This window comes from Diadema antillarum, unplaced genomic scaffold (assembly GCF_040938485.1).
Source record: "Diadema antillarum isolate AM-2024a unplaced genomic scaffold, OU_Dant_1.0 seq00000744_RagTag, whole genome shotgun sequence".
NCBI classification, from domain to species: domain Eukaryota; kingdom Metazoa; phylum Echinodermata; class Echinoidea; order Diadematoida; family Diadematidae; genus Diadema; species Diadema antillarum.
The window spans coordinates 615,045-633,883 of record NW_027271641.1 but is presented as its reverse complement, the minus strand read 5'-3'; the positions used below and the strand labels follow the sequence as shown (position 1 = coordinate 633,883).

The 18,839-nt window shown below is 38.6% G+C and overlaps 1 protein-coding gene across 1 annotated transcript in view; it reads left to right on the top strand.

Moving 5' to 3' along the window:
- LOC139738472 (uncharacterized) overlaps window positions 1-18,839 on the top strand; it is a 161,618-nt gene that overhangs the window by 115,423 nt on the left and 27,356 nt on the right. Inside the window, exons 18-22 of the mRNA XM_071649099.1 lie at window positions 1,028-1,165; window positions 2,130-2,322; window positions 3,507-3,635; window positions 5,689-5,799; window positions 18,636-18,808. Of these exons, the coding sequence (XP_071505200.1) occupies window positions 1,028-1,165; window positions 2,130-2,322; window positions 3,507-3,635; window positions 5,689-5,799; window positions 18,636-18,808 (744 nt within the window). The remainder of the gene's footprint in view (window positions 1-1,027; window positions 1,166-2,129; window positions 2,323-3,506; window positions 3,636-5,688; window positions 5,800-18,635; window positions 18,809-18,839) is intronic.

The window sequence follows — 18,839 nt, the reverse complement described above, 5'->3', positions numbered from 1 at the left end:
TATCGACAATGCTCATGTAATGCCATTAAGATTAATAGTGCCAAAAATTCAGTATTTCAGTATTGTGTCTAGCTTCTTTCGAAGTTTATCATTGATGACATTTTAGTTACAGGAGGCATGATTTGATATTTTGTCTGTTTACTTATTACTGAGAATAGTAAAACATCCTTGCTCAATCATGTTATTTCATTATTTTGAGTACATGCATGGTATTTTGATTCTGGATGCATTAAAAAGATATTAATTATTAATGTTTCTCATGACATAATTGTTTGGAACATTGGCTGTCAGGTTTAAAGAATGTTTTATCTTTGGATTTCAAAATTTGGTACACCGTAAATTCTTGCCAGTCATGGCGAATATTGAAACTTCATGTTTAGCATGGAGAACTTGTCATGTACTGTACATGTTGTACATTTCTGATGGCATGTGTCCTCTATTTATTCTGATGCCATTTCATAATTCCTTCATCCAAAGGACTTTGTGATAATGTATGACTTGAAGGAAGATATCTTGTGCATCTTGTGAGAGGTTCCTGATATCCACCCACTTGTATTCCAGTATAGATTAACTGATTCATTGTAGAATTTTGCTCTGAAAACTCTTTTCCTGTCATCTTTAAATTTGTGCCTGTGAATTTTTCTCCATTTCTTATATTTGAGAAATGCTTAATGGAACTTAAATGCCAATTTGAGAGGAGAATGCAAATCGTTGGCCTCATGCCAGAAGGGCCCTAACAGTGTACAAAGTCTATGGTGTTAAGGCCCTTCTGGCATGAGGCCGACGAAATTGTAATCTCCTGTGTTGCCAACTTGTATTACCATCGTATAGGATATAAACAGCAAAGTGCTCATATGAAGGAGACTTGTATGACTTTCCTTTCTGAAACATTAAGACTAAAATGTAAGAAGCGTAATAAAAATATACAACTCCAATTCAGAGAAATGTTGCTTTATTTACACCTTACGTGTTCATTTTGTCTTGTTTTGACATGATTTTGACATTGATTGGCGCATTCTCCATTCAGCGGCAATGGTATCGGGGACATCGGGGCGCGGCTCCTGGCCAAGGCCCTGCAGATCAACAGCAAACTGCAGAAGGTGATCCTGGACAACAACGGCATCACAGCCCAAGGGTTCCAGGATCTGGCCCAAGCCATGGAGAGGTAAGGCCCCCATCTCACTAAGAAGGCGACCATGGCGACCATAGCGATCTGTGACGATTTTGGAATAACAAATCGTGGGGCGATCGCCGTCCGTCTCCATTTTTGGCCTCTGAGGCAATAACAACGGTTTCTCTACGCTCGACCTGCACTGTAGGCAATAGCGCCACGATAATGCTACGACGCTGCCACGTTTTGCCGCTTTTCCATGCCAACGAGACGTGCTGCTTCTATGATCAAAGCGATTGTATTGCGATTGTATTGCGATATCCGTACGCTTATCAAGACCTCGCTACAACAGTGATACGATCAGAGTGACAGTGATACGTTTACGCCGGGCTCATTCTGCTCATCAGAGATAGGACTGAAAGAGATGGAGAGAATGAGAGAAAGGGGAAGAAAAGAAAAACACGGGGAAAGACTGGAAATGGAGAGGATGGGAGAGAAAGAAGACGGGAAGAAGAAGAAGAAAAGGAGCAAAAAAAAGATGAAAGGAAGGAGAGGGTTGGGAAAAAGAAGAGGGAGACGGAGGAGAAGAGATAGAGAAGGGGGAGATAGGTAGGTAAAGGAGAAATGGAAGAAGGAGAGTGGAAAATAGGAAAGGAGGAGAGAGAAGGAGAGAAGAGAAAAGGTGAGAAAGAAGGGGAAGAGAGGGCAGAGAGGAGGGAAAGGAGTAGAGGGAGAAGGGGAGAGGAAGATGAGGAGAAGTAGAGAGGAGGAAGATGGAGAAAAGGAAAGGGGAAAGAAAGAAGAGTGGAGAAGGAAAGGGAGGGAAAGGAGAGAAAGAAAAAAGGTAGAAGAAGAAGGTAAGAATAATGAAACTTAAATACCATGAGAGACAGAAGAAAGCAGAAACATAATAGTATTACATCAATTGGAATTGAGTTCCTGTGAGGAGCTATCGTGTATCACCTTAAAATTTTAACACCCCTTTCTCTCCATCCCCCCCCCCCACCGCCACCCAAAGGAACTACACCCTGAGGCACATGCCGATCCCGACGGTGGACCTGATGGCGGCCGTGCAGAAGCAGCAGGAGAAGACGGAGAGGGCTGTCCAGCGGATCCAGGAGCTGCTGCAGCGCAACCACAGCCCCAGGAAGTTCTCCAACAAGCAGGCCTTCCTCCTACAGCGCGGCTTCCTCTACACCACTGCGCACCAGGTAACCATGGAAACCTCATCAAGTGATGATGATGGTAGTGGTAGTGGTGGTGATGGTAATAATGGTCAATATGGGTGATGCTGGTGAAACTGATTGTGGCGATGATGATTATGACAATCGTGATATATTTGGAGATGATGACAGTGATGATGACGACAATGATGGACGCTTGTGGTGGTGGTGATGGTGATGATGATGATGATTATGATGAAGATGTTGATGGTGGTGGTGGTGGTGGTGATGATGATGGCGATTACATTTGATTCTGTTATGATGATGTTTGATAGTAAATGTGATGATGGTGACAATGATGTTTATAATGATGGTGGTAATAGGCTTCGGAGATGGTGATTATGATGATTGATGCTGGTAACTACAGTGGTGCTGTTGCTGATGACTGTCATGATGATGGTGAATGCGATGTCAATGATGATAATTACAATGATGATGACGATGAAGATGAAGATGGTGGTCATGGTGATGATGAAGATGATGATAAATTCTTGACAAGGATGACGACGATAATGAGGACAATATCAATGTTGCTTTGACAGATGCTGATAAAAATTTTGGCAGTGAAAGTGACTGAGATTACCCGGGGTACTACTAGAAAAATGATAAGGAAGATGAACTGTGTTCATGCTAATGGCCAGTGAAGAAAGTCATGACACCTATAATTTAACCATGAGCTCAATTCGGTGTCCTCAAATTTTTGGCAGACCAGCATGTGCAGGCCTGTATGAAATTGAGTTGTAGTTTTCCTTAACTCTTTGTGTATCAAGTTGCCAAGTTTGAGCCCCTGACTTAGTCGACGGCTCGCCAGCTTTGCGTATTTTGCTCAGACAAACAACCGTGCACAAACTGATCAATAAATCACAATATACCATGGTACATTTACACTGAATGTCATCAAGTACAATTCCATTCCTGACACATATTTCCAGTACAGTCAAGCATGTAATTTTTTCTAGAACTTTGCTGTACTGTACATTTCAAGCGTAAATGTGTCCTATATAAAGTTACTTGGCTTTGAAAAACAGGATGCTTACCAAAAGTGCTAACGAGTTGTGGTGTTAAAATAATGTGGCACACACTGAGTTACAAAAGGGAACTTTTCATTAGAACACTGAAATGATCTTTGCCATGAATTGACATATCAAGGGGATAATGCATTCTTTGGACAGATGGTAGACAAGCTAGTCGTCCACATTGAGGACATGGTCAACGAGCTGACCCAGAAGTCAGACGAGGAGCTCCAGGACAAGATCACCAAGGCCAAGGGACTCATCGATGATGCCAACAACTCCAAGAGGGTGAGTGAGGGAGGCACCCCGTCTCCTCTTACTTCTGTTCATTATCTCTCTGTGTTACAACCTTTAGTTGGAGAAGACCAAAGCCGAAATAAAAAATTTTTTGTGCCTACAGTGATTAAAAAATGGCTTCTATGTTTCATAATTGTTGGCAACTGTTGGTTGACATTCAGAGTTTCTCTATTAAAGTCAGGTAAAAATTTAGGTATTTCTCTTGTACTGTAAATGTTGATATTTTCGCATTATCAATATTTCGTGCTGAGCGGCTCAAAAATCTATTCGTGGGTTCTTGAATTCGCGCTGCGCAATTGTCAACCCATTCACAATGTGCAGAGAAAATTGCAAAGATATCGTCGCGGGTTTAAGAATTTGCGCTAGCGAGAAGTTGTACAAAACGCATGAATATTAATTTACCTTGAAAATTTATGCATTTACAGCATTTTGAAAGAAGGTTATTTGTACATTGTATTGTTAATTGTATTGAGAAATTGATTTCATCAAATGTATTTACAAATTCTTTTCTCTTTTTGGTGGATTTAATCATGGATTTAGCTTTCTGCAAGTAAAGATGGATGAAAGACCAGTTAATAAAACATGCTCAAATTATGCTTACCTCTCTAACAAAGATGTTCCTGACAGCCTGATGATGGCTGGCATGAGGCTTACCCAACTGAATAATTTACCTGTGAATATCAAAAAATGGATGGCAAAATATGCTTTAGATATCTCAACAGACAAAATATACATGCCATTACCAGAGCATGTTTTCACTGAAATATGTCAGCTGTTTGTTTACAGCTGCTGAAAAAAAAAGAAACATGAAATACAGTATTTGCACAGAAGTAGATTTTGAAATGTCCTAAAAGCTTCACACATTTGACTCCACATACAAGGCCAGACACTCTTCATAATCACAAGCAGATAATAAAAACCTCTGTGGCCTCACCTCCAGTCTCTCGTTACTGGAACCACTTCCTGTCACATTCTCTTTCACACTTGAGACTTGAAATTGATATTTGATAGATGACCAAAAAAAAAAAATGGTGTCAATTTCTATGTTTTCATATTGGTTTTTGTGGTTTTGAGCTTGGCTTGCAATGGCCGTGTGATGTGTTGTTAATGGCAGGAGAGTATGGTTTAAAACTACAATACAATTTTCTCAGTAGCAACAGATTTGCAATTAGGAAGCACTTAAGGACAGGTGGTTTCTGTAAGGACTTTCTGTTCTTTTCATGGCAGATGATTATGACTTTGTTACTTTGTTTTTAGTTAACTCCTTCTTGCAGTAAAATTGTTAGAAGCATACAAAAGTATAATATATTTTCTTTATTAGTTTATATTTTTAGTGGCAGTTGTTAATCAAAGCGTGATTAGCAACCTCTGGATATCTGCCTAATGTGAACAATGTGTGAAATTACTGAGACCGTGAAATTCTCTGCTTAGAGTGCAGTGCTCTGTATCATAAATGTTTTCATTTCTCTCTGTACTTCTCCTCTCCCATCTCCTTCATCTTGTCTCTTGCTCTACTCATCAATCCTCCCTTCTCTTTCTTTCCCATAACATACAATCCTCTGAATTTTTGGACGTAAATTACCGTATACCGCATATATTTCACGAGTCTAAATTTTCGCGAATTGGGAATTACCGACGATTTCGCGAGTGGTCAAATTCGCGATCGTGGAGTCTTGTACTGAACAGAGAAATGTACGCACGTACGTCACATTCACATCGTGATCAGAGTTAATATTTTCATGTGTCTTTAATTTCACAAATAGCATCTGACTCGCGACATTAGCGAAAATAAGAACCTCGCGAAATATTCGGCGTATACAGTAGTGTCGAGTTCACAAGCTGCATCATTCCATTAACAAACGTGGCATCACTAATGATATATTTTTGTGAATATTTTCTATTTTGCTGAAGTTTGACTCTTTACTGACATTGACTGTGATCACAATTTAGCTGTGATCATGGTATTGTTATTCAAAAGTCTCTGTGTATACTCCAGATGACCTCACAAGTTTTTCCACATCATTACCTCGTGTCTCCCACACAGATCTATGATGTGCTCCAGGGCGTCGTGGGGCGGTCGGAAGACGAGGGCCTGACCGAAAAGCTGAGGGAGATCGCTTGCCTCATCGAGAAGGAGATGGAATCGAGGCTCGAAGTAAGTGACTCCTTTGACCCTTTCTACACCGGGGACTTTGGACAGTGTGTGCGACATGGTGGGGTTTTATGTGCCAAGCGACACTCAAAGCATGCGAAGGATTAAACATCACTGTTTCTTTCCTCCATTCAGAAGTTAATGGAGGACCACTGATGTCTAACGCATCTAATAACGTCTTCAATGTCAGCCATCCTGTGCACAATGTTGCATAAAATTTCATATTCACCTCCTTCCTAGTCAGGAGCCCTATTGACATAGGTATCATATTCAAGATCATCCACAAAAAGTAAATACAGTGAGATTTTTGAACAAGTGAGTGACTCTCTTTTCTTTCAAAAATAATATTTAGTGTAATTTCCTTGTTTATCACATTACACAATGTACATTACACACAGACACCCACAGACACACACAAAGTATGCAAATATAGAATGTGTAGCTTACAAAGGAAGCATAGCCATCCTTTTCACACTGAGTATATGAAGTACATTGTAGATTTGTTTCAGACTTAAAACAAATTTCACACAAAATTTGTCTTGTCATTTAAGCCTTTGCCTACGACATTCTGAAATCCTGAAAGGCATCATACCCAATCCATTTGATTCTGGTACAATTGTAGTTATTGGATCACTAGTTTAGAGATACAAGTGTACGTGTATGGACTGCTTTTCGGGGCGGTATTGATATTATTGCCCCGACCAAGGGATCTGACTGCCATGCTATGACCTTAGGATCTTGCTCTAAGGAGCATAGCATGGAGTTGAGATCCGAGGGGCAATAAATGTCTGCAATGCCCGGAAAGAAAAGAGTCTATATCTGTTTTGGATACTGACTAGAATTAAAAGAAAGTTTACGTGGTCGATCACAATTGCATTAGCCAGGTCACACATCAGGCACTGCCATAGACATTTGCATTGAGACTGCATCATAGAAGGGTCACATCTCGCCCTGTGGAAGCCAAAGCTTTTACAGTGCATGTATATGCATCTACGAAAATGACTTGGTTTGGTGCTATGGGGCAGTTTGAGTACCATGAGGCTGCAGGCTGTTGTTGAAAATTTATGCCCCTTATACAGTATCCCCGCGTTCACATTGGTCCCTGCGACGCGGGGAAAGTCCCGAGCTGTGGGACTTTCTCAAACCATAATGTGAACGCTCACTGGGACTTGTCCCCCCGTCCCCGCCAAGCAAGTCAGGGACAAGATTTGGAGGGGAGAGTGACCTTGGGGCGAAATTGATAGCGTCCAGCTGTGGTCATCAAATGTGCGCATGCGCTATGCCTGGCAGAGCTCGGCCCAAGCTCCAATTGCCCCCACAGCTCGGGGACAGATGAGATACCAATGTGAACGGTCAGTCGTAAAATAGATAAGATCTCTTGTGGCTGTCCCCACGTTGCGGGGACCAATGTGAACGCGGGGTGTATCAACCAATCAAAATGGAGGATTCATCAGATGAGGTATGTAAGAATTACTCTGCAGGGTTACGTTATACAAAAGTGGGTGAAATATATGTTAAGGTTGAGCCCAACATTGCTGTGATTTGATATTGCTTACATTTAATGCGAGGAAGTACAATGTACACGTATGTGCACCGCCCTAGTAAACTGACACCATTTAAAGAACATGGGATGGACAGATAATAGAGCGCCCTCTGTTGGTGAGTTGGCTGATGAGGTGGAGTCCCCACCTCCACTCAGATTGTCTAACCTGCTCAGCCTGTCACGGACACCTCCTGTGTCAAAGTGCTAGTTCCTTGCGAGGAAACCGTGCATTGCTGGCCGACACTTGCCTTGGAATAATATCTGTGGGATTAACACATTTTGCAAGGGTGCGTGGTCACTTCTAAGGTTAGTGTATCTTGTGTAGTGCATTCTTTGTGTCTGCGTTTATCTGTTCTGTAAGAAGAGATATCAATTAACCAATTTTTGGCTCTATGAGCTTGGCACCTTTCTGAGTTCATTCTTCATTTGTTCATTGAATGTTCACACTACACTCAATTTTCCCTATGTGTGTATGTGTGCACGTGGGGAGAATGCATTATTCTTATGAAATAGTTCCTCTTGATGTTCTGTTCAGCCTGCAGTTTTGAGACATTTTACTGCCATCCTTATTTTCAAGTGAAATCCGAAGGTCTGTAATTGTAGGAAAAGTTTGGAGGGTAAACAGAGCATGACTATTAAAAGTGAGCTTTTGTAGAGAGAAACAGATTAAGTGTACACAGAGTGCTGCTAACCAATTTGCTAGCAAGCCCAGGGCAACTAAGAGTCCTTGTTGGGCAAGTACAGGAATGGATGAATGGGTATACACCTGTTTAACTCCTTCTGTGCCAGGGACTTTGAACAGTATATACAATGCTATAGGATTTTCTGTTAAAATCAACACTCAAAGCACACAAAAGGTTTAAGTCAGGGGCCCTTGCTCAAACACCAATCGGGGCTAGTGGGGGCGACATATCCTTTTTCTTGTGTTGTGATATGCAAAACAAGTTCGTATCACGTCTGACGCTAAAGGGCACTAAGGCTACAGACATTACAGTGCTTAATGGCCTTTTGCTTTGCGGTGAATGTGTCGACTTTTATCAAGGGTAGGTTCTTGCGGTCGGCTGCCCACAGAAATGTGAGCTCTGTGTGCAAATGGGATGGGGGTAGGGGGATGTAGGAGTATAATGATTGGGAGTCAACGACTTAAAATCATGTTGGTAGACAACAGAGTAATTAGCATTAAGGCTTTTCCTCTCTCTACATGCAGACACGTCATGTTTTGAGTCATACTCATACATGTGTGTGTGTGTTTTATAAGGTTGTATTTGTTTTCCAACTCATTCCCAACATACACATTGTAGACAAATATACACTAATACTCGTAATTCTCTCTCTCTCACTCTCTCTAGTTTTCTCTCTCTGTCTCTCTCTGTCTCTCTCTGTTTCTGTTTCTCTCTGTCTATCGTTATATATCTATCTCTCTCTATTTTTGTCTACCTATCTACATTGTATCTGTCTTTATCTATCTCTATATATCTCTGTATCTATCTTTATCTATCTGTTTATCATTATTTTATATCTATCTATCTATCTATCTATCTATCTATCTATCTATCTATCTATCTATCTATCTATCTATCTATCTATCTCTGTCTATCTATCTACATTGTATCTGTCTTTATCTCTGTATATATCTATGTATGTATCTATCTTTCTCTATCTCTATCTTTATCTATCTATTCGTCTTTATTTATATATCTATCTTTCTTTATCTGTATGTCTATCTATCTATCTATCTATCTATCCATCTATCTATCTATCTATCTGTATCTATCCATCTTTCCCTATCTGTCTCTATCTATCTCTGTCTATTCAGCTTTATCTATCTATCTATCTATCTATCTATCTATCTATCTATCTATCTATCCTTTTTTCTTTCTTTCTTTCTCATCTCTCTCCTGCTCAAGAGTGCTCCCTTCTCTCTCATTCATTCACTGGTAACACCACTCACCAGCACAATGCTTTTGAGTCCAGTCAGTGAAAAACATTCACTCAACAAGGTGCTCTCAAATTTGTAAAAGGTAGCAAGTTCCCCGTTCCCTGGACTGAGTTCATCTAGTTCAAGAGGACTCTCCTTGGGTTTAATCTGAGATGCATCTCTCAAAAGACGCATCTTTCAGAATTCCCCAAAGATGACTTTGAGGCCAAAATTTCTCAAAGCTCCAACAACTGAGTGTAGTGCCACTCACACTTGGTTTAAAATAGGGAACATGTGTTCAGTCTATTTTTGAATCTTCGAGACTTGTCCCCCTCTTGTTCGTCATTGTCATATGACATCATCCAAAGATGGTTCATAGATGTTGAAAATTTGCAAAGGAAACTTCAGGTGTAAAGGCGATAACAGTGTAAAGGAAAGCAACAAAAGCGGCTGCTAGACCTGTAGCTTGACCTTGTAACTTATGTTTTCCTCACTAGTCATATTACAATGGCACGGTCATCTTTGCTTATCAGTGAGATTATTTGCTATCTCAGTAGGAATTCATGTTTGTCGCAATGAAAAATGTTGGAGTAAAACATTATTTGGAGTAAACTCTGCATTAGGCCTTTGTTTTAAGTGAAAAGAACTGCTGTAGAACTTGCCAATCAGAATTATTGTGTTGTATTTACTATTGTATTGTCTCAATGATTGAAATTTGCATTCTTACATTTCAAAGTCTGACCTTATTCGTGAAATCAGACTTACATTAATTTCAATTAATTTCAGTCTGTGTTTTGATTTTTTTCTACAGAATATACAATGTAATGATTGAAATTAGGCACGTATTTGAATAATATAAAGAATAACAATAACACATCATCCTACCTGTTTTGTCCTATGTTCTGCTAATTGTATGATCATCACTATAGGCCATATACTGCCCCAGTTCCCCCTTTCATTCTGTACTGTACTAAAGATATACAAATAGTGCTCGTGCCATGCAAGCCCAGTTTTGCAGCCCTTGTCAACTCGACGAGTAGCTCGTAGTCCCACGAAGTCGGAGGTTTTTTAATTAGAACAGGATGTTGTAGGGGTGGGTGAGTAAGGTTGCGTTGGATCACTGACATTTTACTCTCCCCCTCCCCCTTCTTTTTTTTTCTGTTGACCTCCCTCTTCACTGTCAAACACCATGTCCCTTGTTGCCGTGTTTGGTTATCTCCAAAATCTGATCGATAGCGTTTTGCTCTCAAGTGGGACGGACTGCTCACTGACCGGCTGTTGTAAATCTCTGGACTGCAGTAATGTTAGTATGCCCCAAGAAAATTATCAATTTCCATCAAGTTAAAAATGGCTCGTCATTCACATTACAACTTGTAGGTGACTTAATTGCTAGTTGAGATTATCAAGGGGTTTTTTTCTTTTTCTTTTCAGTGAGTTATATGAGATACTGTAACTGGTCTGAAGACTGAATCTACCTTAATGGGGTAATGTGATCATAGAGCCTTGTCATGAAACCTTGGAAATTTTGCTGACCACTTAGTCACGCAGTACTTCATGACCAGTTTAATGATACAGCATATCAAGCTATTACTGAAAATAAAAAGAAGAAGATAAAAATAAAAAAATAAAAAATTGCTTTGTGGTCAATACTTATGCCTGCATGATCAGCACAAATCATAATGTACAGGGAAGCCCTGTTAAAACAAACTCTCAATGAGGTATTGCTTTCAGTGAGGTAAATTCAGCAGTCCCAATTTCCCGTGACTGTTTATTCAGATAGTCTCTCTTTCTTTTAGTAACTTTACAACAAGGTACCAGCTGTAACAAAGTAAAATCAGTGGTCACGCCAACCTTGTTATAAAAGGGTTTCCTTGTAGTGCTGCACTCGGTAAAGCCACTTGATATGACTGTGAGATCTCAGTGGTTCAAATCCTGTGTCAATGGCAAATCATAAATCCCATCATACATGTATCTCTAAACTATTCTTTGGAGTGAAACAAAGCACTGTCAGATACAGCTCTGAAACTTACTGCCACACTTAAAATACTCGGGAGGTGCCTAGGAACTTGTCATTTTCCCTCTTATATTTTAAAAGATATTGTTGAAACTGAGAAAGCAGCTATTGGTGCTGTGCAGTGGTGAGCAAGGGAGAGCAGTTGGAGAGAAGTAGGACACATTAACACACGCGTGACAGGATTTTGCCTACGGCAAGTTGATTTCTGCCAACTTCCGCGGGCTTCCCCTAACCGCTGCCATCTGTCAAACTGAAATAATTATCTGGCGATGTAAGCCATACCTTTTGACTTACCTTGCAGGGGTTCGCAGTGTATTTGTCCAGTGCAGAGAAAATGTATTTGTACATCGATTGGCCATCAAAAGGAAGATGACTGTTACACCTTCCTTTGTGATTATTTTGCTACTCGTATTTTCCGTTTTTCCCTTCTTGGCCTGTTAGACAGCCAGTGGTCTCACCACTGTCACTGAAGTTGAATACAGACTTCCCAACCCCTTTTTTTTTTTTTGACTAAAAAAGAGGGATGATTTAGCTCAAAAGTAGGAAAGAAAGAGCGGTTCCATAGGAGTGTGCGGTAAAATTATCCAGAAAAATAGGAAATTCCTGTTGACACAAGAGCTTGAAATGGTCAAAATTCAGTTTCTTTCCTCAAAATTCAGTATGGGAGGTCTGTGAATACAAGTCTTCTTGACAAGTGTAACTTAACATGTAGTAGTGGCTGAATTTTTCTTAAGGACATTTAAAAAATAAAAGATATATATAGACATCATTGGGGCAGAGACCTAGATGTAATATTTGATAGTGGAACATGGCAAAACAAAATTGAAAAGGTTATGCAGGTGTTACTGATTTTACTTCTTTGTTTTAGAATTAGATCTGATCTCATGTCAAAAGCATGCTTTTGACCAGAGCAAAATCATACAAAGTTACATGTACCTGTGAAAGTTTTATCAAAATCTGGCACACACACAGAAAAGTCAGGAATTTATCATGAAATAGTGGTATCAACACCGATGAAACGTAGAGCATCATCTTGAATCCTTGCTGCAGAATGTGATTTCTGAGTCGAATAGTTTCATTGCATCGATGTGAATCGAGTGTACAAATACCAATTTCTGCATATACACTGAATGTACAAGGATGTAGGGACTTAGCCATCTCTGCAGAAATCCCGAAAGATGTCGTCGCGTCCCAGATGCACGGGCAGTGCATGGGTCATGAAGGGTTCTGGGCTAGTCGCGAGTCACCGCCGTGTCAACGTTGCTTTGTGATGTTTGTGCTGGGGCTGTCAAGGAAATGGGCTCGTTTGGATTGATTTCCTACCCTGTCCACTAGTAGTCTGTGCCTCTCTCAATGGGGGGGGGGGGGGGGGCTAAGATTTACGGGTTCGTTGCAACTCTTTAATGTAGCGTGTTGACAGACAAGAATTGATGATACCTCATTCTTAATTGACTTTACTCCCTTCCCCCCCCCCCAACCCCAACCCACTCATGCTCTTCCACCTGTAAAATACATGTATATAAAAAGTATGATATTTAGTGTTGTTGAGATGTTGTTTTCAGAAGTGTTGTTTGGACAGTTTCTGCTGCATCTTTCCTTTTATTCTTGTTATTATCATCATTGTTATTATTGGTATTAGCATTAGTAGTGATAGTGATTAAAAATAATGATAAAAATTAGTAAAGATGATGATTATATGATGATAATAATAACAGCAATTATTGTTGTTATTGTTGTTATTATTATTGTTATTATTATTGTTATTATCATTATTATTATTACTTTTTACTGTTACTTTCATAGAAATATTGTCACCATCATTTTCATCACAACCATCTTTTTTATTCAATTTTATCATAATAGCATCAATTTTTTGCATATATGTACATGTACAAATGTGCATGGTGTAAAGAAATTCCAGTTGTTGAGTGTGAAGCTGTGGTACACAGGCTGCACCTACTCTACTCCCCGCCCCACTCCCCCAGCGCTTTACTTTCAGTACCTTCCCGGTTTCTTACCAAGCAGCATGACTGTTGCTGGGACATCAATCACAGGGTGCATGTGGGGGATGGGGTGGGGGTGGGGGGAGGGAGATAATGGTTGGGCACAGGTGCGATTGGGGTGTCATTGAGTTACGAGGGCGCACCAACTGTTTCCCCTCTTTGTGTCGGTGCGGCCGCGAGCTACATCGTAGGTGTAACATGTTCTCATTTACGTGTAGCTGTGTACATGTACCACACATGTATACCTGTAGTGTATGTGCAGTTTGGAAGTAAAGACATGGATGTGTTCTTTCTTCATTTATTATGTTTGGATGTTGTTGTTCATGGTGATTCTCTTGTAGTCAAAGTAGCATAGAAATTGTGGGGGTTTAACTTTTCTTTTTAGTGTTGTTTATTCTATTCACAGTATTTATTTTGAGTGCTGTTCTTGTTTCTACTGTGCATTAAATACAACTACAAATGTAGCTGCCCATCTCTGAGTAAAGTATGCTATTATATGTACCAGCTACATGTATGTCTGAACCTGAGAGCATAACAACACAGAGAAACAAAAACAAAAACAGCCACTTACTACACGCACCGCCGTGTGCCTAGTGGTACGCATCCCCGACATATGCCACCATTACACACAAATGTGTAACTGCCAAATATATACACATCTCAAAGCAGTTGCATATTTATCCTGCAAAAATCTTAGGCTGCAATTTTTTAAATACATCAGGCGATTGTACATCGTTCAACCACTAGCAAATTTGTCCACAAACTTTAATAATGTAGAAGTACAGTAAATGATATGCAGCAGTCATCTCACAATTCATCTTTCAATTTTTTTCATCAAGAATGTGAAAAACACACTTCTTTTTGTTGTTTAAGGGACCAGTTGCTCTTCACTATTTCCAGAGTGCATTTCACCATGTTGTTTGGTAATTGAATCAATGTTAAAAGACCAAATTGCTAAAATATTCGAATTTTGTGCTTACCTTTATATCAAAGAAATAAGAAAGATTGCCTGGAGCTTTGCCAATGCCCATAGGAATCATCAACAAGTATAATGTGTGTGTGTTCTCGATTCTCCGTGTTGAACTGGATAGAAATATTGGGAACAAAAATTAATTGCAAAACTTTTGCTCCTGGATACTACACTGTATGCATCATATTGAATACATTTCTTTATTTTAAGTGGCCTATCATTACCCTTCCCAACTTTTATTCGATAAAGAGCGTGAATCGTGATACAAGTATAAGAAAGTCCAGACCTCAAGTTAACTTGAAGATTATCTACTTTAAACCAGCCTGTGCCACCTGCATCCCAAGGCAAGGGGCAGGGCAAAGTGCATCATGAAATGGTTTCCCAGAGCCGTCACAGCTCAGTTTCACCCTAATTTACAACTTCCTGTCCGCAAGTAATCTGGATGGTTCACTCGACCTCAGCGTTTATTCAAACTCTGTCACCGCGAGAAATGTTCCCTCCACGCTGAGGCTTGTCCATACCGTCCCTTTTAACCCCATCTCCATTAGAGGCATGACTTATTAATGGTATTTTAAAACCATTGGATGCAGAGGGTTAATTGTCCAGGGCACGCTATGGGTCGGACTTCCTCCAAATGACAACCCAGTGTCATTATGCAGTAAAGCGTGATTAGCATTTTTCATGTGAGGGGATGTTGCTATTCATAGATTACAGTTTTCCCCCATTTTTCACTCTGAAATACACAGAAGGCATTATGTTTACAGGTTGTCAGTATCACTCAAATATATTCATCTGTAGTAGATCTTGTTTGAAGTGAGGGTCAGTATATGTTTTTACATTGTTTGTCAAGCCCACAAGTGAACATTAATGATCATTCTCTTTATCATTGAGGCATACAGTATCTTGGATTTATATTCTTTGTAAACAAAAGCATCATATCAAAATATCCCAACTCAAATTACTTGGCTGTTTAAAAAAAAAAAAAAAAAAAAAACTTTGTATTGAAATCACACCTATCCATTTTTCATTAAATTGATTTCTTTTTGCATGGTATAGATGTGATTGATAAACACACGCACCATATCACACACATTCACACACATGTACAAAGATGCAAGTGTATAATTTTGTGTCATTGCAGTCCCAATCAGTTTGACAAAGATGAATGTTAACCATAGATTTGTAACAAATACAGTGTACAAATCAAGAAGGCTTGTCCCCACAGTAAAGATGGAACAATCAGTCAAAACCAATTCATACACTCAGCAAAAAAAGAAAGTAAACACTTTTTCGAGGTCATGTTTTTCATAGAAAATTTTTATAAAAATCAATGTATTATATACCATATTAAAGGGAATTTAATTGGCTATTAAGCTAATAGGTTAATTAAATAGAAAACTTAATGCATGAGTGAGCACAATCGTTTTTGTCCTCCAAGGCACAAAATTAAAAATTGCAAAAATTGATGTGTTCTCTTTCATTTGCAAGTGCGCTTCACGATAACATTGACAACAAAAGACCGGTTTAACACAATGAGAGACATGAATGAAATAGGAAAAATAAGTTTATGTTCTCTCTATCTTTTTATAACCTCTAAGAAAAACAAAGTGGGAAACTAAAGGGGAAAAATAAGAATTTTCTGTCAAGTCAAACTTCAAATGACAGGGAATGATAAGCATAAAGATGATTAAATGAGCAGAATTTCTTAATTTGTTTCTTTTAATCTAGTGATTTAAGAATCCATGTGACAATTTTATGAACCAAACATTGTTTATAATTTCCTTATTTGAAAAAAAGCTCAAATTTGTACCATTTTTGTTTATTATTTCTTCTTCTCTTATTAGATTTGAACTTTGTTTTGACATAAAGATGCTTTATTTTTAGCCTTCGTTGATCTTTTGGGCTTTAAAGATATCATAGAGATCAAAGGTTTAGTTTTTCAACTTAATTCATGTTTCTTTTTGTGTGAAAGTTGTTGATTGTTCTTATTGTTCAATAGAAGAACACATACGCATGAATGACAAGTTGTTCAATTTTGCCATTTTTACTTTTGTGTCCTGGAAGAGAAAAACAATGGTGTTCACTCATGCGTAAAGTTTCCCTTTATGTTGACCTACCAGGTTGATAGCCAATTAAATTACTTTCAATATGGTATATAATACATTAGCTTTCAGCAAAATATTCTATGAAAAATCTTAACTTGAAAAAGCGTTTACTTTCTTTTTTTGCTGAGTGTACATGTACTGTACACCCTTGTACACACTCAATCTACAGTTTATATTGCATTAAAGGCATAATTACCATTTGCACATGAAACAAAAACCCGGCATTAGTGCTTTAAGATAGTTCTAAAGTGTGAGTTAGGGATAGAGACAACCACTGTAAAAATTTGAATCCTTATAATTGATCTTAAGTATTGTTAACTACACAAAATGTGAACAATAGTTATAATAAAAATGTTTCTAGACTAAACCGTCTACAGTTACAGTTTATTGAGAAAAATACTGATATCTCCCTATAATTTAGGCTTTATTGTGAAAATTTTATATGGTAGGATGTTTTGTGATACAACAGACCTACACATATGCATACAAATGTGATATTTTTAAAATCGTTGAAATCACTGCTCCCAAAGGTAAACAGGACCTTTAAAAAAGTAAAGTCTGTGATATAGGTACAGAGTCTGTTGATGTTAGTTTGGAGATAGAACTTAAAAATCTTTTTCCTTGAAAGGTCTCTATACCTCATTCAGTGGCAAAATAAAAAATAACAATGTGTAAAAATAGTAATGTGTATTGGGTAAATTTTGTCCTGTGTTTGGCAGGGTGAATAAAAAAATAAAAAATATCTGAAAGATCGGTCGAATTTGCTCCATTTCCTCTGGCAATACAGTAATGGAATAAATTTCTAACAACAAATTATCTGATCAAAATGCTGATACAGATAGAATGCTGAAATGGCATAATCACACAACACTGATGCAATACGTTTGTCACCTTGGGATATTAAGCAAGGATATGTCACTCATGCCAAAGATCTTGTCACCACCTAGCAACATTCTCTCTGCTTGTAACAGAGAGCCAAGTTTGCCTCCGTAATGACAGCACGCCTTGAGGCTCGTTCCCACCAAACAAGGTCGAGAATTATTGTTTCATCGACCCGTAGCATAGAAGGATGATGTGCCAATTTGAGGCATTCGAAGACACATCACGCTTGGCACAGAAACTTTCCAAAAAACTTGGCACTTTTTTCTCTGCTTTCTTAGCATAATGTATTTCCAGGTATTTGTCACTGTTTAATGTTACTCATCTTTGGATCATTTCAAAGCACTACTCATATGTTTAACTTTATGAAAACCAAAAGCATGCAATTATATTGGATTCTGAATAATCTGAATTCATTTAATTTTTGGGTCTAAATGCTATCAAATTTTATGCTGAATGTGTTTCCTACAGTAACCCCGCCTTTTGTTGCAGATATCATTGTCTTGTCCTCAGTTAAAGTGGCAACTCTGAATTTTACTGCACATCCAATATTGGAGAACCATTGCATAGAACTTGCCGTAGAACAGTAAATCTGCTCAAAGTCAGAAAATTTACAATATTTGCCAAATTTGAGAGAGACACAGAAACCTTGATCGCCTAAAATATGTTCCCAAGTTAAGAATGATCAGGATGATAGGGATGTAATTGCTCTGGCCTAACAAGACAACAGTCCTCTTTGAAGGCCGATGTAATGATTAATGGGATTAAGTAGTCGATAGGATTTACTGATACTTAGATTTAGGTCATCTGTGTCAGTTGGCAAAGAAAGTCAGCCACTGGAAATGTGCCCATTGTCAAACAAACCAACAAAGCACAATTAGCATTGAATCCTTCAATCTTTGTTATTTTCCTCTTACAATGTACCTTCTTCTTTTTCTTCTTCTTCTTCTTCTGTTATTATCATTGTTATTATTATTATTATTATTATTATCAATATCATTATTATTATTATTATTATTATTATCAATATCATTATTATTATTATTATTATTATCATCATCATTATTATCATTATCATGTTTATTATTATTATCATTGTTATTATTATCATTATTAATAGCATTATCATTTAGTTTTTATTTTTATTGTTGGTATCATTATCGCTTTCTGATCAGTGCTATTACAATATAGTTGTTCATAGATCATCATTATTGTGATCACCTCCACTGTATGATCAATGTTATTATTGATGATTTTTTTAGCAGCTTTTGCTTATTATTACTAATACCATTATCAGCGTTATGGGTCATATTGCCACTTGTCTAGCCAATTACAACACAAGAATAATCAAGGGACTGCACCATTTCAATTTGTGACTCTTATCCGCCGTATCGTTCGTTTCCGCAGTCAAACGCCAATGGGATGGTGGACGGGAGTACGCAGCTGTGCGGCTATGTGATGCAGGATCGCGCCCTCTACGACCGGATCGAAGACACGTGCCGTTTACACTACCGACTGCCGCAGCGCTTCGTGGAGGACCTGGTAGAGCAGATCAGCGCCGAGACCAGCAACCAATGCAGGTGAGAAGGCAGTTTCCTTTTTTTTTGGGGG